Here is a 22,185-nt window from a genome sequence, read left to right as displayed (position 1 = left end):
AAAATAAATCAGCTGATTTAATTCCCAGATCCGACTGGCTGTCCAAACACTAGTATAAGGGAGAAAGCAGAACACGTTTTCAGGAGCACAATTCTTGTTGGCAGCGTGGACTTGGAGCAGCTCAACAGACAGTCGGAAAGTCATATCCTAGATTCTTTATCCAAACGCTGCTGCTACTCTGCAGAGACTTGAGCGCTTCCCGCTTCAAAAAGTAGAAAAGCCATTGACTCGGTAAAATAAAAGCCTTAAGTAAGCCAAAAATGTCATAAATAACACTAGCAAGAGCATTAGAAAAGCCGCTCCCTCATCTAGTCTGAAATAGCAGGTTGTAGCTCTGTGCTTTTCTCTCTTAATTTTACAAACACGTACGTTGCATACACCTTACCCAGTTATGACTCACAAAAGTTCAGCCATCACTCATTTGAAGCTTTGGTGAAGACTGCCCGCACGTGATTTTATTATTTTTTGTTTGAAGTCGAAGTATAGGAAAGGGAAGAATAGGGAAGCATGAAGAACAGAAGAGCAGAGACTAGGGAAGCAGGTGGGATAGCAATTGCTGTCCTGTCGTACCCTGCACAATTCTGTTTCAAAAAGACTTTGCTCGAAAGGTCTTCATGTTTCCCCTCCTTCTGATTGGAAATACAGCGCAGGTTATCCTGGCAAACTTTTACTAAAGTTCGGCTGCCGTCTTAAACTGCTTTTCAGTGGACTTGCACAACAGCAACTACATCAACTTGTTATAAAAAAACTAACACACAGAAATCCACCTTGAGCAAGTCACAAGTAATAGTACCTCCCTAAAAACATAACAGTTGTAGGAAGGACATGAAGACATCAACGGAGAGGTGATACCGGGGGCGGGACGAGTCTGTTCTCTCATCCCTGTCTTTCAGCATTCATTCCCATGTAGCATTTTTAACCTCCTGGGAACCAAATTTTCCTAACCTCATCTGCACTGAAGTAGAAACACTTGAACTATTAAAGCTTCTCACAGTGAATCTGAAAGAGAAAAGGCCATATTCCAAGCCAGACACTGCAGTTTCCTGCTCAGAATTATTACGTTCTCTTTAATATTTTTTTTTTGCCACCTCCAGGGAAGGTTAAAAATTTAAACTCCTTATCACCTCCACAACTCCTCCTGATGCTGCAATAAGTTAAAAAATTACAGGCTGATGAGGAAAAAAAGGTGGTCCTGCCCAGCCGAGCGGGGCCAAGGCCAGGATCCTGTCTTCTGTGGAATCAGAGAAGCAGAGAATGGCTTGGGTTGGAAGGGACCTTAAAGATCATCTGAGAGATCCCATGGGCAGGGACACCTCCCATCAGACCAGCTTGCTCCAAGCCCCCTCCAACCTGGCCTTGGACACCTCCAGGGATGGGGCAGCCACAGCTTCTCTGGGCAACCTGGGCCAGGGGCTAACCACCCTCACAGCAAAGAATTTCTGCCCGAGATCTTATCTAAATCTCCCCTCCTTCCCTCTGAAACCAGCACCCCTGGTTCTGTCGCTCCCCTCCCTAATCCAGAGTCCCTCCCCAGCTTTCCTGGAGCCCCTTTAGGGACTGGAAGGGGCTCTAAGGTCTCCCCAGAGCCTTCTCTTCTCCAGGCTGGACACCCCAACTCCCTCAGCCTGTCCTCCCAGCAGAGGGGCTCCAGCCCTCCCAGCATCTCCAGGGCCTCCTCTGGCCCCGCTCCAACAGCTCCGTGTCCTTCTGCTCTTGGTGGCACCAGAGCTGGATGCAGTGCTCCAAATGCGGGCTCTCACGGGAACCCCCACGGTCCCTAGAGCTGTGCTCTTTCCCTCCCACCCATCGGGCACCAGGGACACAGTGCCACAGAGAGGTGGCCCCCGAGGGGGGAAGGCTCCGGTGCCGCTCCTGTAACACTTCAAAGCACCAAATCAGGGCACTCGTCACGCCCACGTGTTTTGGAAACAAAATAAATCCCCTCCCTGCCTCTAGCATGAGCAATCACAAAGAGAGCATCAGTTTTCACCTTTGCTGTCCCCCCGCCATCCCCATCCGAGGATGACTCTGCTCCTGGTAGACCTGTAGTCGCTGGCCATGTGAGGCCAGGTCTGAGCCAGCCTTGGGGGCTGAGCCCCCTCCACGGCCTTCCTGTGAGCAAGGACCACCTCACGGGGCAGCCGGCAGCATCACAACTGTGCCAAGCCCCATGGGGACTGTGTGTCCCCCCTGCCCCGCCGAGGGCGGCAGGGCATTACTCACACCGCACACGCGCTCGCCCATCATAGAATCATAGAATTGTTGAGGTTGGAAGGGACCTTTGAGATCATCGAGTCCAACCATTAGCCTACCCTGACAAGAGCCACTTCTAAACCATGTCCCTAAGTACCACATCTACCCTTTTTTTAAACACCTCCAGGGATGGTGAATCCACCACCTCCCTGGGCAGCCTATTCCAACGTTTAATAACCCTTTCAGTGAAGAAATGTTTCCTCATATCCAATCTAAACCTCCCCTGACATAACTTGAACCCGTTTCCTCTCGTCCTATCGCTTGTCACCAGGGAGAAGAGGTCAGCCCCCATCTCTCTACAACCTCCTTTCAGGTAGTTGTAGAGGGCGGTAAGGTCTCCCCTCAGCCTCCTCTTCTCCAGGCTAAACAACCCCAGCTCCCTCAGTCGTTCCTCATAAGGTTTGTCCTCCAGGCCCCTCACCAGCTTTGGAGCCCTTCTCTGGACACGCTCCGACACCTCAATGTCCTTCTTGGAGTGAGGGGCCCAAAACTGAACGCAGTACTCGAGGTGGGGCCTCACCAGTGCCGAGTACAGGGGGATGATCCCTTCCCTAGTCCGGCTCACCACACTATTCCTGATACAGGCTAGGAGGCTGTTGGCCTTCTTGGCCACCTGGGCACGCTGCTGGCTCATATTCAGCCGGCTGTCCACCAACACCCCCAGGGCCTTTTCTGCCGGGCAGCTTTCGAGCCACTCCGCCCCAATCTTGTAGCGCTGCATGGGGTGGTTGTGACCCAAGTGCAGGACCCAGCCCTTGGCCTTGTTGAACCTCATACCACTGACCTCAGCCCATCGGTCCAGCCTGTCCAGATCCCTCTGCAGAGCCAACCTTCCCTCAAGCAGATCAACACGCCCGCCCAGTTTAGTGTCATCTGCGAACTTACTGAGGGTGCATTCGATCCCCTCCTCCAGGTCATTGTAAAGATATTAAAGAGAACTGGCCCCAGGACCGAGCCCTGGGGGACGCCACTTGTGTCCGGACACCAACTGGATTTAACTCCATCTACCACCACGCTCTGGGCACGGCCATCCAACCAGTTTTTTACCCAGCGAAGAGTACACCTGTCCAGGCCAGGAGCAGCCAGTTTCTCCAGGAGAATGCTGTGGGAAACGGTGTCAAAAGCTGTGCAAAAATCCAGGTAGAGAACATCCACAGCCTTTCCCTCATCCACTAAGTGGGTCACCTTCACAAACCCATGCTGACTGGGCCTGGTCACCCTGTTCTCCTGCACGTGCCGTGTAATGGCACTGAGGAGGATCTGTTCCATGACCGTCCCAGGCACCGAGGTCAGACTGACTGGCCTGTAGTTCCCCGGATCCTCCTTCCGGCCCTTCTTGTGGATGGCTGTCACATTTGCCAACCTCCAGTCAGCTGGGACCTCCCCGGTTGTCCAGGACTGCTCATAAATGATGCAAAGTGGCCTGGCGAGCACTTCCGCCAGCTCCTTCAGTACCTTTGGGTGGATCCCATCCGGCCCCACAGATTTGTGCACCTCCAGGCGCTGAAGCAGGTCCCTCACCATTTCCCTTTGGATTACAGGGGCTTCATTCTGCTCCCCATCCCTGTCTTCTAGCTCAGGGGTCTGGGTACTCAGGGCACAACTGGTCCTACTGCTGAAGACTGGGGCAAAGACGGCAGTAAGTACCTCAGCCTTTTCCTCATCCTTGGTCACTATGTTACCGGCCCCATCTACTAGAGGACAGGGATTGTCCTTAGTCCTCTTTTTATTGCTAATATATTTATAGAAACTTTTTTTGTTGTCCTTGACAACAGAAGCCACGTTTAGTTCCAGCTGGGCTTTGGCCCTCCTGATTTTTTCCCTACATAGCTTCACTACCTCTTTGTAGTCCTCTTGAGTGGCCTGCCCTTCCTTCCAAAGGCCATAGATCCTCTTTTTTCCCCTAAGTTGCAACACTAGCTCCCTGTTTAGCCAGGCCGGTCTTTTTCCCCGACAGCTTGTCTTCCGGCACATGGGGACAGCCTGCTCCTGCGCCTCTAAGACTTCCTTCTTGAAAACCATCCAGGCTTCCTGGGCTCCTTTGCCCTGGAGGACTGCCTCCCAGGGGACTTTGTCAACCAGTCACTAACGAACCAGTCACTCCACGGCCTTCCTGTGAGCAAGGACCACCTCACGGGGCAGCCGGCAGCGTCACAACTGTGCGAAGAAGCCCCATGAGGAGTGTGTGTCCCCCCTGCCCCGCCGAGGGCGGCAGGGCATTACTCACACCGCACACGCACTCGCCCATCAGCACGAAAAAGAGCAAGCTCGTCATCTCCAAAAGGCCATTTCCTAAGGAGAAGCGAGGCCCAGCTCCCACCCAACTGCTCACCCAGAGCACAGTGTTAACAGGCTGTTGCTCCCCAGGGGCTGCTCTCAGGGAACCGCCTCGGGGCACAAGGACACGAGCCCCGGCTGAAGGGCCAGAGCCATGGATCAGAGGGGACGGCGGCTGCTACGCGTACAATTTCCCCACCGCCTCATACACAGAGGCTCTCAGCAGCCACAAGCGCTGCCAAGCGACCAGCAGCAGGTGTCCCCCGACGGGGTTTACTCCACACAAGTCCTTGGCGGGTCGCGGAGAGGACAGAGAAGGCACCAGGTAAGGTGTTCACAGCAGCATCACCCTGCTCCTTCCATCACACCCCCGAGGCCCCTCTGCTTAACGGGGGGGGCCCAGGAGGACCTGGGCAGTGTCCTTACCCCACTCGCCCCTCTGCAGGGCTTGTTTGCTGGTTCATTGGGCTTTTTCCCCCAGATTCTGCTTTTGTACTCAGCAGAGCACAGGGTCAGCCTCAAAACTGCAGCCCCCAGACAGCGAGAACCCAAGGGAAGGGGAAAGGACACTTCAAGCATTCAGCTACTGCGTCCTAGCGGTAATAAACAGCTAAAATCTTCCACGTCCTCCGGGAGCCCAGGAAGATGTAGTATCTCGTGGAGGGACAAACCACGACACATTGCCTTTGCAATAGTTCTTCCTTTGGAGAACCTCCTCTGATTTGGGGACGGATTAAGCTCATCACTTTGAAAGCAGAGGGCGATGTGGCTGCTGACCCGCACCACAGCCAAACCACCGCGTCAGCCGGCCCAGGAGAGCAGACCTTCAGGCGAGGAGCAGCACCGGGAAGGCTGATCCCACCCACGGCGACAGAGGGCATGGCCCCAAAATCACCAGCTTTCCCCCAAAGCCGAGGAGAGGAGAGACCGCATCAGCGGGCAGGAATCACCTCACATGATGGTAACTGCCATTACAGAAACACCACCACACGGTCATTTGTACAAGCGTTCCAACACGGGGCTTCCAAACCACCTCTTGGGCAATTTTTCCTCTACGATGGTCAAGGAAAGACCTGAAATCCCACTCCAGCTCTGGAGCGTAAACTATGGGGGGGGGGGGGTAAAAATGAAAGAAAGGGGGAAACGCCATGTTTAAACTGATCTAGCTGGGTCTGAGCGTAACAGAGCGAGGATCGACACAAGCTCTTCATTGGGCAGACGCCTGGAGGCAGCGCCTGCGGCAGAGCAGCAATAATCTCCTACTTGGCTGTTCCTGGGATTCTCGCTGCTGAACAACGTCCTGGTTGTCCCTTCAGCATTTTGGGACAATCGCTTGGAGGTTCTGGTGCTCTGATACCCAGCCTGGCCAGAGTCGTCTTCCTCCATAGACTGTGAGTGAGCTAAAACCCACATTGATATGTCAACCTTATTTTCAAAGACAAAAAAACCCTAAATCACTCTCATTACCAGATCAAGTTTCATTCCAGTAAGGCTCTTTAAATAATTTAAATATATATTTCAACAAAAATAAATAAATACTTCTCTTTTCACATTATAAAACTCCCTGGAGAAAGAAAAAAACCAAACCAACCCCAACCACAGGGGTTTCTCTCGCAAATCAAAAGATGGTAAATGCTTTCTTCTGATGGTCATCACAAATCCACTTGTAGGCATCAAGTAGATGGTAGATTATTCCAGAAACAGAAGAAAACTCTCTTTGAGGAAACAGCAGTTCAGCACCTTCTTGTTGGGATGAGAAGTTCAGCTCACACAACTGTTGCCACCACCAGATGAGTCCCATTTGTCCATAACGTGACCACGTGTGCTGTGAGAGAAGTTCAGCTCATGCAATGTCACCACCACCAGATGAGTCCCATTCGTCCATAAGGTGGCCACGTGCGCTGCGAGGTGTGAGCAGCCCTCTCTGCGATGGAAGTTCACAGCATTTGTTCTTAACCATTTCCTTGCCCAGGTGACACCAACCTTTCCAGCTTGCACTTAAGGTGTGTTAGCTAATTTCAAAGAGAGTTACTGTCTCCAAAATAGGGGCAGGTGGGGTGGGTGGGGGGGAATAACAATCTTAACCACTACTTCTTAACCTACAGAGAAAAATTTCTAACAACAACAACAAAGTATTAAAAAAGTAACTAGAAAAAGAGTTGGTCACCCAAAGGTGACCCCAGGGTTACTCCTGTAGCGCAGGTGTCACAGCAGCTCTTGATGGAGTATTTCCCACACCATCTTCTTACGGAAGTAAGGCATGTGGCTCTGAAAAGAAAAGAAAATCCATGAAATGCACCTCATGGCAGAAAGAGACACAAAATACGCAGAAACACCCAGTTACTTCCTTAATATACACTTCCTTTTAAGAACTGTCAACACTTGCCCTTCAGGTACAGCCTGGCTTTCACACGCACAGCTCCTAAGAGGGTGACATGCCACCAAAACCAGATCTCCTTGACCACACAACAGCTCACAAGCACTTTCACAGAAGAGCACTGCCTTGGAAAAGAACCAGTGTCTTCACTGGTCAAAGGGTGAGACCCATTTCTCCCAAAGATCCCAAGGCCAGATCCCACAAACCCCCTGGCTCCAGTATCTCCCCCAAGAGGAATCTCACTGGGAGCAGACACCTCAGCCGCTGCGTAACTTCCCTGGCTCGTGTCTCTGTGCGAAAGGGGCTGGAGCTGTTTAGATCCTTCACTCACCTGTGTAAAGGTCAGCGGTCTGTCTCTGCAGATGTAATCTGCGTATTTGCAGGTGAAAACACCGCAGTCGCTTCCGTTTGATTGCTGAGGGATTTCCTAACGAATGCAAAGAAGATGGAGAATTTGCCTCTATCTTCAAGGAAAAGCACCCATTGGAAGTAGCACCCATTACCAAAAATACCCTAACCAGACACTCCTGAACTTGCACCATCCCCAGTAACCGCTCCCCAACACAAGGAACAGACCCCAGGAACTGCACATCATCCCTCCCCTCGGCTTCCTACGCTCGGATGTTACAAGCCAAATTCCTGGCAGGCTGATAAGGGACAGCAGGCTTCCTCCCTGCAAGGTGTCTGGAGGTTTCTACAGTGTCTTTCTGAAGTGACATCCCTTAAATCGAGGCTTTCGGTGCTGCTTTTCACTATTAACTTGGCAAGAAACATCAGCCCAACCCCTTGCTTTGTCACGTGCCAGGATCTGGGCTGCAAACAAGCAGCCCACGTTCTCTGACAACTGCTAAAGAGACTTGAAATTTGACTTGTGAAATGGGGGCAAAGCCAAATTCACCTTCACGTGGCAGAGCAATTAAAAAAAACCCAAGAAAGTATTCAGCCAGCAAGGAGAGGCACTGCGCAAAGATTTCATCCCAGCACGGTTTCCTGGTCCACTTGCAGCCCCATGTGGGACCAGAAGAAGATGCTTATGGCTGTTCTCTAAAGTCCTGGCCTTATGAGAAAGCGTTAAGAGCTTCGTGACAAGGAGTTCTAGTTCACATTTCAAGTGCAAGTAGTGTTCGCTTACGTGTGGCTCCATGCTGTGAACAGTCCACTCTGAAACATTCAGGTTCACGTTTCTTTTTTCACGGCTCTCCTCTTGCAGGTATTTGCTGGTTAAAACAAAAGAAGAAAATCACTCTTCATCGCTGTAATTCAGGCCGAGAAAAAAAGAGCTGCTGAAAGATCACAGGAAGATGAGTGGCAGGAGGGTTTTATTGATCACTAACAAGGTTGGTGCCCGTGTGCCACGGGGCTACCATGTCTTTGTCTGTGCTATAGGGGGAAGGTGGCAGAACCCAGGCATCCAAGACGCTGGGTGCAGGGGACGACGTGAGACTAGGGAAGGAGTCACTGTCAGACAACTCGCAGCAAGCGAATCCAAGATTTCTGGTTTGTTATCTACAAGACATGCGGAAACTTGCAGCCCTGTCACAAGCGCAAAATCCAAAACCCTTCTCCTAATTCACAACACAAAAGCACTGACTGAGCAGTTACTTACAGCAAAGTCTCACAAATCTTGTCCCCTCCTTGTCCCAGGGAGTCGTAGTATTTGATGGTCTTCTTTCTCATATCTATGACCTGTTATTCAAAGGTGACTGTTAGACAAAGCGCAACCTTGTTGTGCTGCACAAACCTCAATAACCGTTCTTCCCAGCTTTTTCTCCCCAGCCAGTTCTAAATAACAAGCCCGTTTGACTCACCGCTAGTGTCCAGTGCAAACGCAAGTTAATGGGCACTAAGATGATGTCCTTGTTGAAGAGATCCACACGCCTGGTCCATCTTCCTACAGCTTTGTAGCCCCCAGAAGCAAGTTTTTCATAAAAGAAGGAACTGAAAGCGTGGACTGATGGATATCCCTCCTTCTTACTTCTTTCCGTCACAAGACCCATGTAGAAATTAATGACCTGTACCATAAAGAGTAAACTGGAGATGTAAAACAAGACACTAGCTTACCAAATGAAAAGCACAGCAAGATGTCTTTTCTGGCCACCCTGAAGTACGCAGCTGAGAGAACTCCAGCCTCAGCTGTCAGCTTTTGTTGTGAGAATTTCCCACTTGGTTACATCTGCAGCTTGATAAAAACACCTGCCACCCACTCCAAGAACCTACACTAACTCCTGGAAGCTGCACAATACAAGTAAAGGAACTGCCAGAAGCACCGGACCCTTCAGTACCTAAAATAAGAAACGTACAGAGATTTCTAGGCTCTGCAGTGCAGGTCATCAAATAACTTTGCAAAGACTTGTGTACACGCTGAAGGGGTATTTTGAAATAAACGCTCCATTAGAAGATCCCTGTGCTGCAGCTAGTTTTACCTCATCATTTAGCCAGCAAAGCTTCCTTAGGGTGTGGACGTCCTGGCGCGTGACCCTTAGTTTGAAGGCACTGCTCAGGATCTCCTCTGGCTCACCTTTGCCTAATGCGGCAACGACCTCTCTCTCCATGGCCTGAAATGGACAATTAAATGGGGAAGGACTTGTGAAACAGAGCGTTGAGTATGCCAACCTGTGGGCAGCTTTCAACTCAAACACGGCCTGGAAAGGAAGCTCAGGTGACAGAGCAACTGCCTTTGCCGGCTTTCGGCTAGGTTAGCAATCGCCCTTTTTGTTGGTTGGTTGGTTTCAGCATCCTGACTTGGAACTTCAGGGCCCAGGTTTGCCTCAATTTGTTTTCACCAAGGAAGCTGAGATAAAACGCAGGGACGAGCAAACACACAGCAAACGCCTTTCCCATGCGATGCTGCAGCCCTCGCAACGCTGAGGTTTAAGGCAACCGCAGCAGGCATTCTCCATGCCAAGGCAGCTACGTCAGGAGCCTGAAAGAATGGGAAGGTGGGGGAACTTCAAGGGAGCTGAAGTACCAGCAAAGGGGGAAACCGAGGCAGCCACACTGCAGTCAGGCAATCGGGAGTCCAGGCTGTGCATGCAACTGGTTGTCATTTGGACGTTTCCATCCAAGTCTGCTTAGGGAACGCAAATAAACCACTGGGTCTGTTAGTATAAAATACTCTGAACTGCCAGAGCATCTTCTTCTGGGTTGAACGTGGGCTAGCAGGATAAGAAAAACCCCTGGTTTTCCTTGTACTGAGCATCACCCCGCAGACTTTGTAAACTGTGGACTTGCTAGCCCTTTCCAAGTCAATCCTCAAGAGGCAAAAAAGGGGGCGCTCGATCAGACGGCAACTCCCAAGAATAAGAGCAGCCAACATTCAGACAAGCAGGGGAACCTCAACTCCCACTCCCTGTTGCATAGCGTAACTAAGTGAACTCCTGTGACCACTGCTACACGCAGTGCAACCGTGCCCAGAGCGCATCCGCGGCTCGGTGACATCCCGAGGACGTACGCAAGATGCTCAGGTCCCCCACAAGCAAGGCAACACCACGGAGCAGTAAAAGCTTCTATTTCAAGTTCTATCTTCATGCTAGGACAGGTTGAGAGGCAGATCCCATATAACTGCAGGAATCAGGTCAGCGCTGCTCTGGGAGACTGCTGTTAAACCTGGACTCATTTTTGTCCGAGTAACAGAAGACCCACCAACCCTTAGGTTAGAGCACAACTCAAGGAGTGCGTGGAGCCTAAGATGCTTAAATCCTTGAAATCCTTCAAACCAGCTTTAGTGCTGACCTTTGCACTGGGAAATCACAGCTGCAGACGCTCCCTAACAGCTTAAATGCAAGTTCTTCAGATTTCAAAAAGCCTGAAGAACCACCTATAACAAATGGAGTTCCTTGCAGCTGTTTCACAGCCTTCAGTTTTGTCTAACAGCCTGTCAGCTACGGTACCTCTGTGAGTGGAGTAAAGCCTTTTGCTCTTTTCTGCAGCCTTGGCGGTTTCTTTTCTTCCACCTCACAGGCAGGTGACTTTTTGGTCTCACCAGGTCCATCCTGTTGCAGAGTATCTTCTGCTGGTGGGGAGCCCCTGCGAGGAGCGGGAGAGAGAAAGAGAGAGAGCAGTGAGCTGTGGACCTGTACTGTCCTACGGAATTCTCAAGAATTCACCTTCTGGACAAGAAATGCTTTTTCAAGGCTCCTGCTGACTACAGCCTCGGTTGCACACGTGTGACAACATCGTCTCCGCTTCCAGCACGGTTCTTTCGGAGCAGCCAGACTGGCATAGAAGGAAGCGCTGGAGGCTTTGTAAATTCCTTCCCACCTCCCTGTGCAAGACTCCTTTGGTTTCCCTTGATCAGTTTCATTATTTGGAAAACAGGGAAGCAACCAGCACTTCCTCTGTCAAGTGCTCTGGGATCTACTGGGGATAAATGCTGCGTGCTAGGGCTTATACTGCAAGGTATAACAGGAACGTCTGCAACTCTACCTGCAGCCACATACAGTTAGCTTACGGGAACTAAGACCAGCACAGGGAACTAAAAATGGGACACCTACAGGATATTTACTTGCCTTCTGTAGGCTAGTCAAGAGAGTGACTGTCCCCATTTGGAGAGGATTACCAGTAAAACCACACAAACTCTGAAGAGCAACACACAGACAGTAAAGTTGTCCGTACACATGTGCCTTCTTCAAAACCAAGAATTTGCCTTGTCACCAAAGACAAGGGCAGGGAGACCTTTTCCAGGAGGGAGACCTACAACAGACTCTCACAGTATTCTCCACTTTCAGTCCAGCGTGGTAAGAGTCGCTATCACAAGCTTTGTCAAATGACTTCCCTTGGTAGTTAAATCCACAAAAAAAGGCAAGAAAATGTTCCTTTCACTGGAACCCATCCTACCCTCTCAGTTCCTTTCTTTCCTTCTCTCCCCTCGAGCTCAGGTGAACCACGGACAATCCCAGCACACAACAGTGCCGCACGGCTAAAGAGAGCGCTAGGCTTTAAAGCGGGGAGAAGAACAGGCACGGAAAGAGACACGCGCACAGAGCCAAAAGAAACAAGAACCGTGATGAAAAGAGACTCTACCTGGTCACAACATCGCCCTGAGATGGCTCTGGGCAGCAAACATCCACCCATGTGATACCTGCACAGAAAAGCAGCAGTATTAGAAAAATACGTCAACTTGCAATTTTACTTTTCAAGTAAAAACAAGCACAGAAGCCAGAGTTCTCTCAGGCAGACGAAGCCTCAGAAAAACCAGGCACATTCAAGACTTCTGTTCCGTGCAATACCTGTCCTCCTCTTTTTTGCCTCAGACTCGGCACGATCGTCCGCGGGCGCACAAGTGCTGAGGAAAGAACACACAGAACCGCGGCTTGAAACTTCCTTCAGCTTCTACCAGGCTGACTTCCCTTCACAGGGCCCAAACTTCCAAAGGTACTTTCCAGAGCCCAAAGGTTGCCCCCTCCGGCCAAAGGCCCGCGGGCGGCGCGGGGCGGCGGGCGGCGGCGAGGAGGGCGCCGAGGGCCCCCAGCAGCCATCGGGACACACCCCCCGCGCCGGAAATGCGCCCGGCCCGCGCGCCCGGCGCCGCCTCCCTATTGGCTGCCGGGGAGCGCCGCCCCGCCCCTGAGGGAGGCGGGAACGGCCGCCCAGCCCTCCGCCGCCTCCTCCCCGCTGGGGCCGGGCCTGTGCCGGCCCGCCCCCGGCCAGGCGGGGAGCTTTCCCTCCCAGAAAGCCCCGAGCCGGGCCCTGGATGGACGTGGAGGGCGACAGGCCCGTCTGCCTTTAGGGAGAGGCCCCGCAGAGCCCGGAGGGGCGGCCGTCAGGGGCCCAACCGAGGCCGGAGGGACCTCGCGGGGGACCCACAGAGGCCCGGGGGCCCCGTCGGAGGCCGCGGGGGCGCCCTGAAGGACCCAGAGGCTGGAGAAGCCGTTCCGCCTCCCGCAGGACGGGGGCGGGCCACACGGCCCGGCGACACGGGCTCTTGCGCGCCCGCTACTGCCTCCTGTGCTCTGCGGCGGTGAGGGAATGGCATTGCCGGGCTTACCCAGCCCTGGCCTCACGGCCCAAGCGGCGCTTTGTGCCGCTCCGCTGGGGAGCTGCAGGCGCTGCGTGCGGTTCCGCCATGGCTCCGCTGCAACTAGGGACGCGGACGCTGCGTTCGACCCTGGTGACCGACTGTGATGTAGCGGCGGCCAAGGGCCCGCTGCAGGGAGCCCGGCTAAAGCGGCCGCTGTGGGGCTGGCGAGTGCTGAGCTGGCTCCTGGTGGCCTTGGCTGGCTCTCGGGGGCATTCTAGGAAGGGGGAAGGATGGTCTTTTGGGGAAGGGCTCTTCCCTGCTCCCAAGGCAGATGTGGCCCACGTGAGACTCGTACAGCTGCCCTGTGCCACAGGGTGATGCTGAGGCTTCTCTCCTGCCTTGGGACCCCCTACCCTGGGCACAGGTGTGGAGCCAGCCCTGGGGCTGCAGGATTCCTCTGCCAGGCATGTCCCCCCAGCCGCAGTTTCTTCCACCCTGCAGCATAACCCACCGCAGGACAATGCTCAGAAAAAGATGAGAAATCTTCTCTGGGAACTGTGGTGGTTATTCTAAAGCAGCTCCTCTGTGCTTCCTGGTAACACCACTTCCTTGTCCACACCAGGACAGGGGTTTGAATGCTGTTAAATGATTTGAAAACACCTGCGTGAATGGCTTTGTGTGTGCCAGAAAAGTACCTGACAGTGGCAGCAGGGTCAGTGTGACTGCGGTGCCCGTCCAAAGGTTTTGTCCCAGTCGGATTCCTTTGTGCGTGGTGTTTGGTGTGGAGCCTGTTGTGATCTCTAAACGTCAATAACCAAACACACCAAGAAGTTACCATTTCATTAAATTAATGCCACCAGACTGAGGGTCTTTCCTTTTAGAGTGGAGTCTCTTGTTGCACCTTACACTAAATGTTTTGGGTTTTTTTCTCCTCTCTGTCCTGTATATGGCAAAAAATTCCCATTTTTCTAAAGGCAAATACAACAGCTGGATGTGCCAGAGGCTGCCTGTTGTAATTCCTGGCACGTCTTTACAGTGCAGTTTTACATCAGTTACATTTCTCAGTGCCTGTAATTGATGCAGCTGATGGTCATGACTTAATTCCTTACTGTGCCTTTGAGCTTCTTGCTCAGTCCATTGATGCGTAAGGACTCAAAATTAGGCTCTTTGGTGCACGAAAATCTGGAATCCCGTTACCAGACGTTTACATCCGCATGGATTACTGGAGTCCCATCTCCGATCCGATAGCGAATGCGGATCATTCCAGAATCTGAGCTCATTAATTGTGCGTTACCCAAAGTCTGTGCCTTTAGAGCAGCTTCAGTGTGAAAGCAGCTTCACACACCTGGGTGCTGAAGCAGCATATTTCCAATTAGTGGCATAACAAACTGAACAATTAACCTTAGGGCTGGAGGAATGCTTGGACATTTTAGCTATACCCCTAATTTTAGGTATGGAAAGCGTAATCTACTTAATCTGGCATTTCAATCTCTTTATTTCGCATGTGTTCGGGATGATGCCGGGTGGCACAGCGCTATCCCAGACTCCAAACCAGCACTGCGACTCCCCGCAGCGCGCCTTTGCTGGGGCTTTCGCTGGCTAATCTCGGCGGTTCTTTGCCTTGGGTACCATCCCCCTGGATATGAGTCAGTTTGTCACCACAGCTGCCTTATGGCTCGTGTGTGTTTAGCCCGTCGGCACCTAAAGGCACCTCGCAGCTCGTCCCTGCTTCCCACCCCAAAACGGGCACTCCGGGAGGCAGACTCCGTCTCGTGGCCAAGCACGGGTCTGGGCGGTCTTACTCGGGGTGTAAAATGGCAGAACGTGAACTCGGCTCCTGCCTGAGCTGAGCAGGGCACATCTGAATTCCTGCCCGTCTTCTCCCCTGCCCACCAACCCCTCCCAGACGTTCCTCCTCCTCCACGGGCTGTCGCGGTGGTGTTTGTCACTCAGCTCAGAAGGGACATCACCACCATCACCACCACTTTGTGGACCCAGAAGGACTAGGAGTGCCGGGCAGGGGTCCCTCAGCTTCCCGCCACCATTGCCATGGCAGGGGCTTGCATGGAGGTGGCACATCAGCTCAGCGAAGCCCCGCTGCAGCGTCTGCTCCACATCTGGGCTGGGCTGGGAGGATGGCTTTGGGGGAGGCGTGCGGAGACCCTGCTCTGTCCTCCCGGTGTCACCAGAGAGGTGCCCAGCACTCCTGGAGATGGGCTCTGCTCCCTCCCCTGCCGCGTGGTACCTGGCAGGGAAGGGCGAGCGCCTTCAGGGCGGCCACGGGGGCTTCCTGGGAAAGCCCCGCTTGTTTGGGAACGGCTCAGCAGTCGGCTGCGGGTGGCAACTTCTTCCTGTAACTGCTCCAACGTAACTCCCTCTTCTGCTCTGAGAAACCCACAACAATTTATTGTCGTTTAGACAGGTATTCTCTCACCCGATGGCCCCTCCCCACCCAGGAAGGGGAACTGGGAAAAAACAAGGAAAGCCGAGGACTGAAATTCAAACAGGTTTAATAGAATAAGACTAGACAATTAACATTGAGAACACTAAAGAACCAGTATTGATCCCGATACCAATAGAAAATGCACAAGGACTATTCCCAGCCCATCCCATCAGCAGAAGCCGTGCTCTCCCAGCAGGGACAGCCAATGTGGGACCCTGCGAGTGCTGCGGCGTCCGGAGGAAGGGAAGGGCTCAGGGCTCCGGCACCGGGGCAAGGAGTGCTCAGGATGGCAGCCAGCAAGGGAGAGAGAACTCTGCAGCAAACTTTCTCATTTATACTGAATGGTTATAAATACAGAGAGACATCTATATACACAAATACAGAGAGACATCTATATACACACCTGCACAAGCGTCATTACGTATGCAGGCTTCACACTTCCAAACAAATCATAATTTGAAATACGGGTGGTCTGACACTGAGAAGGACACAAGAAATGCACAACTGGAGGGAAGCAGCAGGGAGGATCTTGCCCACAAACATTCCCCATACCCCTTTCTAGTGTTTAGAAGTTAATAAGCTTTGAAGAAATGAGTAGAGAAATCATATTAGCGTAAGCAAATGACTGAAGTCTTCATCCCTTTGACATATTTTTACAACAACCTTTGCTACATTACGTTAAGATGGATGTGGAAGCGGGACACCTGTGATCTGAGAGGAAACAGATGTGTATCTAAACCAGAAAATTAAACAGCTGGCTTAGGTTCATTCAGCCCTTTTGGATTTTACAACATTTTCCAGTTTTTAAACATCCACATTTTTGTTTCCAGATCACCATTCGTTGAAACCTCTCTCTTCAATCTCCCCCATTTTACAGGATTATGCCACTTCTTTAGTACTTCCAGCCCCAAAGGAATTCCTGGCACCTCACGCGCTCCGCCTATCGCTAAGACTGGCAATAACCCCTAAAATGTCAAAGCTCTTACCCGCCCCCCAAGCCCCAGGAAATGCTCCCGACCTAAAATGTCAAACACCAGGAGCCTGCATCCCTCCAAAAGCAGTTTATGCCCCATTATCCTGACACATACTGAGGGCTCCTACAAGCCACTCCCACAGCTCACTGAAATCACAGAGTTTCTACTACCTCCTTTGGTTGTTCTTCAGACATTTTCTCTGCCTAATTTTTGCTCTTTTGCCAAACTAGGCTCCTGTAAGGAATATGCAATAACAAAAGAAGAAAAAACAGACTTCTTTACCCTCCCTATATTCCAACTCTGCCGGTAAGCAGATCACGACTGGTGTTTGCTATTAAATAACCATTTTATTCTAACCTTCAATTTGTGACGACGTGTACATTCCCAAAATCACCAGATCCCTTGATCGTTACCAACAGTTCTTCCCCTTCATTGGCCACTACTGGAATTGAGGTGGAAGCCCTGAAGTCCAGGCTTGTGGACTGGAACAACTGGAAGGAACAGATTTTGCCTCTCTCCCCCTGAAGCACACCAGCACCAGACCAGATCACTGCTGGGGGGGCTGCGAATCCACTGGGAGGGAAAGCAGAGCAGCCCCTTCCCATGACAGTTCCCACACTCCACCAAAAAGAAAAAAAAAAAAGGCTAAAAAAAGACAAGAATGTGTTTTGAAAAATGAGACTATCAGACAAGAAGCACGGACGCCCAGCTTCCTCCCACCACCTCTGCCGCTTGCACTGGCCCTGGGGCTCACTCCGTGCCACCAAGCCGGCAGGAGACTAGTCCAGCAGCAAAAAGCAAAGGATTTTCTGACAGCTTCAGGTACCGACCAGCCCAACAAAAAGTCAGATCAAGGGCAGCTGATGAAGGAGGAACACAAAGAACGACCTGTCCTTTTGGTGGCATCCAGCTATCAGATTGTTTCGAACCTTCTCAAACTGCTTCCTTAGTTCTTCTGCCACAACTTACTAATAAAAATCAGCATTTTTAAAAAGAGATGCCTTAAGTATCTTGTAAGTACATCTGTACGTTGAGCATTTCTACTATTCAAGTTACTCTGATTAAAACAAAACAACCAACCAACCAAAAGACCCGACTACCATATTAAACCATTGCTGACCAGGCACGTACCAAGTAATCACCACCACCATTAACTAATTCACACAACGAGACTCACTACTTTTCCCTTTAACTAGTCTTCTTCCCAGCCCTCCCATGCCTGAATCACATGCACTCCAGTGAGCACAATTTCAATGAAAGAAAACACAATAAAAGCGACCTGGAAAAACGTGGCAATTATTACAGCATACCGATGGTATCTCAAGTGTGTTCCAGTATTCGAAGTATTAGTAGCACCTAATAACTTAGGGCCTCTTCAGTTAAAAAGAGCTCCCGGAGTTTAATCCCACTATGGACTATAAACTCTGAAAGAGAATTTGAGCAGGGATTTTCTTTCCCTTCTTTTTTTCACACACCCCTCCCTTTTTAAACTGTGAGATAAACCAGTTTCAGTTTGCTTTGCTGCTGAAATAGCAAGTCCCATTACTTGCGAAAGCACCTGGTATTTCTTCTCCATCCCCAATGCTGACATTAGGACTCGTGGCTCCACAATCCAGTCAAGCCTGCAAAGCAATGCAGCTGGAAACGGAATCAGGGAAAAAAAAATAAATCAGCTGATTTAATTCCCAGATCCGACTGGCTGTCCAAACACTAGTATAAGGGAGAAAGCAGAACACGTTTTCAGGAGCACAATTCTTGTTGGCAGCGTGGACTTGGAGCAGCTCAACAGACAGTCGGAAAGTCATATCCTAGATTCTTTATCCAAACGCTGCTGCTACTCTGCAGAGGCTTGAGCGCTTCCCGCTTCAAAAAGTAGAAAAGCCATTGACTCGGTAAAATAGAAGCCTTAAGTAAGCCAAAAATGTCATAAATAACACTAGCAAGAGCATTAGAAAAGCCGCTCCCTCATCTAGTCTGAAATAGCAGGTTGTAGCTCTGTGCTCTTCTCTCTTAACTTTACAAACGCCTACATTGCGTACAACTTGCCTATTTATGACTCACAAAAGTTCAGACATCACTCATTTTAAGCCTTGCTGAAGACTGTCTGCACGGGATTTTATTTTTGTAAATAAAAGTATAGAAAAGGGAAGAAGAGGGAAGCAGGAAGAATGGGAAAGTACAGACTAGGAAGTAGGGGGGATAGCAATTGCTGTCCTATCACACCCTGCACAGTTACCTTTCCAAAAGACTTTGCTCAAAAGGTCTTCGTGTTTCCACTCCTTCTGATGGGAAATACAGCGCAGGTTATCCCGCCAAACTTTTACTAAAGGTCGGCTGCCGTCTTAAACTGCTTTTCAGTGGACTTGCACAACAGCAATTCAATCAACCTTTTATAAAAAAAACTAACCCACAGAAACCCACCTTGAGCAAGTCAGAACTAAGAGTTCCTCCCCAACAACACAACAGTTGGAAGAACGACGTGAAGACACCAACGGAGAGGGAAGACCGGGGGCGGCACGAGCCTATTCTCTAATCCCTGTCTTTCAGCATTCATTCCCATGCAGCATTTTTAACCTCCCGCAGACCAAGTTTTCCTAACCTCAGCTCCACGGAAGGACAAACACTTGCACTATTAAAGCTTCTTACAGGGCATCTGAAAGAGAAAAGGCCCTACCCAAAGCAAGACACTCCAATTTCCTGCTCAGAATTGTTACGTTCTCTTCAAAATGGATTTTTTGCCACCTCCAGTGAAGGCTAAAACCTCAAACTACTCATCACCTCCACAACTCCTGCTGAGGCTGCGAGAAGTTCAAAAAGTACAGGCTGATGAGGGAAAAAAGCACCCAAACCACAGCGCTGACCCCGGCACTGCACTTCTCCGTAAAAACTAAACACCTCGAAGGAAAACAAGGCTCATTTCCCAAAGGAAAAACACCCCGACCCCGACGCCGCCGCCGGGGCCACGGCGGGCCCTTCCCGCGGCGGCTCCTCCCCTCGGGCCGCGGCGCCGCCCGGAGAGGGGCGGCGGAGGGAGGGATGGAGGGGAGCGCGGGCTGTCCCGGCCGGGCAGCGCACTCAGGCTCCGTGTATTACCCGCTCGCCGTAGTTCTGCTCCCCGCTGTCGCTCATCGTCCCGCCGCTCCCCGCCACCGGCACCGCCGACCCGACCCGACCCGACCCGACCCGACCCGACCGTCCCCGGCGCCAGCGCCCTCCGCAGAGGAAGTGACGCCGCCCCGCCGGCGCGCGGGCCCCCGCGCCAGGCCCCGCCTCCCCCGCCGCCGGCCCTGAGGGGAGGCCCCGCCCCGCGGCGGCCCTGGCGGGAGGCCGTGGCGGCTGGCGGCGGGCGCCGGGGGTGGCCCCCTCCTGCCCGGGCTCGGGAGCTGCTGGGGGCCGGGGGGGCGGAACCCGACGAGCGGCCCCTTCAGAGACAGCTCCGGTGCCCGGTGGAGCTGGTCCTGCCCGCCCGAGCGGGGCCAAGGCCAGGATCCTGTCTGTCATGGAAGCAGAGAAGGGGTTGGCTTGGAAGGGACCTTCAAGCCCACCCAGTGCCACCCCCTGCCCTGGGCCGGGACACCTCCCACCAGCCCAGGCTGCTCCCAGCCCCGTCCAACCTGGCCTTGAACCCCTCCAGGGATGGGGCAGCCACAGCTTCTCTGGGCAGCCTGGGCCAGCGTCCCACCACCCTCACAGCAAAGAATTGCTTCCTCACATCTCATCTAAATCTCCCCTCTTCCAGTGAAAAACCCTTCCCCCTCATCCCATGGCTCGTCCCCTCCAAAAGGCCATTTCCTAAGGAGAAGCGAGGCCCAGCTCCCACCCAACTGCTCACCCAGAGCACAGTGTTAACAGGCTGTTGCTCCCCAGGGGCTGCTCTCCGAGAACCTCCTCGGGGCACAAGGACACGAGCCCCGGCTGAAGGGCCAGAGCCCAGGAGGTGACCCTGTAGACAGAGGGGACGGTGGCTGCTACGCCTACCATTTCCCCACCACCTCAGACGCAGAGGCTTTCAGCAGCCACCAGCGCTGCCAAGCGACCAGCAGCAGGGATCCCCTGACGGAGGACGGGGGACAAAATCCTGCTTTTGTACTCAGCAGAGCACAGGGTCAGCCTCAAAACTGCAGCCCCCAGATGGCGAGAACCCAAGGGAAGGGGAAAGGACACTTCAAGCGTTCATCTACTGCGTCCTAGCGGTAATAAACAGCTAAAATCTTCCACGTCCTCCGGGAGCCCGGGAAGATGTAGTATCTCATGGAGGGACAAACCACGACAAATGGCCTTTGCAATAGTTCTTCCTTTGGAGAACCTCCTCTGATTTGGGGACGGATTAAGCTCATCACTTTGAAAGCAGAGAGCGATGTGGCTGCTGACCCGCACCACAGCCAAACCACCGCGTCAGCCGGCCCAGGAGAGCAGACCTTCAGGCGAGGAGCAGCCCGGGAAGGCTGATCCCACCCACGGCGACAGAGGGCATGGCCCCAAAATCACCAGCTTTCCCCCCGAAGACGAGGAGAGGAGAGACCGCATCACCGGGCAGGAATCACCTCACATGATGGTAACTGCCATTACAGAAACACCACCACACGGTCATTTGTACAAGCGTTCCAACACGGGGCTTCCAAACTGTCGTTTCAGTCGGGACGGACAAATGACAAGACCCTCCTTGAAGAGTGAAGTTAAGCTCTCTCTTTACTACAAACTTGGCTTTCTTATATATCTAATCTTTTGTTCACGCTCCGTTCACGCGTTCTTTCTACGCTTTCAATTGGTTAGGTTACATAGCACACGCGCTCGTAGCTACAATACGATTGGTTATTGAAATCCTCTTCGCATTGCTCAAAATCTGGCTTTCTCACAGCCTAACTCTCCTTGTTCTCTGAGGCAATCTTCTTTCTCCTTTTTGTTACATTGTCCTTATATGACGCAACTCTCGGCCTTCTTAGGGGTACACTGCAATCTCTATCTCTTCTGTCAAGGGGTCTATGGACCCGCCGTATCCCCCAACAATTCCCCCTTTTTGTTTTTGTGCTACAAATGCCGCCCCCATCACCCGCTGCAGGGCCCTTTGCAGTAGGGAGATGAGACATGGCACCATCATTAGCACAACTACAACTATCAACAGTATTATTAATCCTGCTTTGACTATTGAAATCAGCCATCCCGAGAGTCCCCAGTTTTGCAAAAGGTGATCAAGAGAGAAGAACACATCCTCTTCCTTTAACTTTTTCGTTCGTTCCGTCAACTCTTGTATGCGTGCATGAATAGATCGAGAGTGGTCTGATAAATTCATGCAGCACATCCCATCAGAATCTTGGCAGCCATGACCTTGAGCCAGCAACAAAAAATCCATCACAGCTCGATTCTGCAGCGTGGCATGGCTAACTGAGTCTACATCTAACAGGAAACTACTGAAAACTAGAGAAGTAGCATGAGATTGCTTAGCCAGCCAACATCCAAGCTTGTTAAGCGTAGCGAGCGCTTTAGCTGACGCCACCCCGGGGGCTAAAAAGGATGCCGCGATTATTTCTCCAGGGTTCCAAAATTGTACATTGTCCTCGCAGCTATTTCTGAATGCGTGAGCACTTCGTTTTGGGCGCCTATAGTGCTGCACAATCATAGATGTATTTGGTGTTAGTAGGGTTAATCTTCCTAAACTACAGGGGCCCCCTTTAACATGAGAGGGGAAACCAGGCCATGCTCTATCTCCGCAGATGAGAAAGATTCCTGCTGGCACGCTAAGAGGGTGATTAGTAGATTTAGAGACATTGGTTGATGTGTAGTTGCACCAAACAGATTCATTTCTATAAACAATCAGGCTAGAATTCACACATTGAATGTTTGACTGATTTTTGCCACTATAATTAAAATATAAGCAGTAATCCCTTTCAACAGAACCCCGTAA

The 22,185-nt window shown here is 51.8% G+C and overlaps 1 protein-coding gene and 1 long non-coding RNA gene across 2 annotated transcripts; both read right to left on the bottom strand.

Moving 5' to 3' along the window:
- Window positions 1-6,635: 6,635 nt before the first annotated feature.
- On the bottom strand, window positions 6,636-9,459 carry LOC134517365 (sentrin-specific protease 2-like). The gene is made up of 6 exons (XM_063338773.1): window positions 9,331-9,459; window positions 8,716-8,919; window positions 8,514-8,593; window positions 8,040-8,124; window positions 7,239-7,334; window positions 6,636-6,798 (listed from the first exon to the last, which is right to left on the bottom strand). The coding sequence occupies exons 1-6, from the start codon at window positions 9,457-9,459 to the stop codon at window positions 6,736-6,738; spliced, it is 657 nt and encodes a 218-aa protein (XP_063194843.1). The 3' UTR covers window positions 6,636-6,735.
- Window positions 9,460-10,832: 1,373 nt separating this feature from the next.
- Window positions 10,833-12,435, bottom strand: LOC134517366 (uncharacterized). Its single transcript, XR_010071609.1, has 3 exons — window positions 12,136-12,435; window positions 11,930-11,987; window positions 10,833-10,933 (listed from the first exon to the last, which is right to left on the bottom strand). It is a non-coding gene; the product is annotated as an uncharacterized LOC134517366 (long non-coding RNA).
- Window positions 12,436-22,185: the final 9,750 nt, after the last annotated feature.

This window comes from Chroicocephalus ridibundus, chromosome 6, assembly GCF_963924245.1.
Source record: "Chroicocephalus ridibundus chromosome 6, bChrRid1.1, whole genome shotgun sequence".
Taxonomy (NCBI): domain Eukaryota; kingdom Metazoa; phylum Chordata; class Aves; order Charadriiformes; family Laridae; genus Chroicocephalus; species Chroicocephalus ridibundus.
This window is presented reverse-complemented; position numbering and strand designations above follow the sequence as displayed.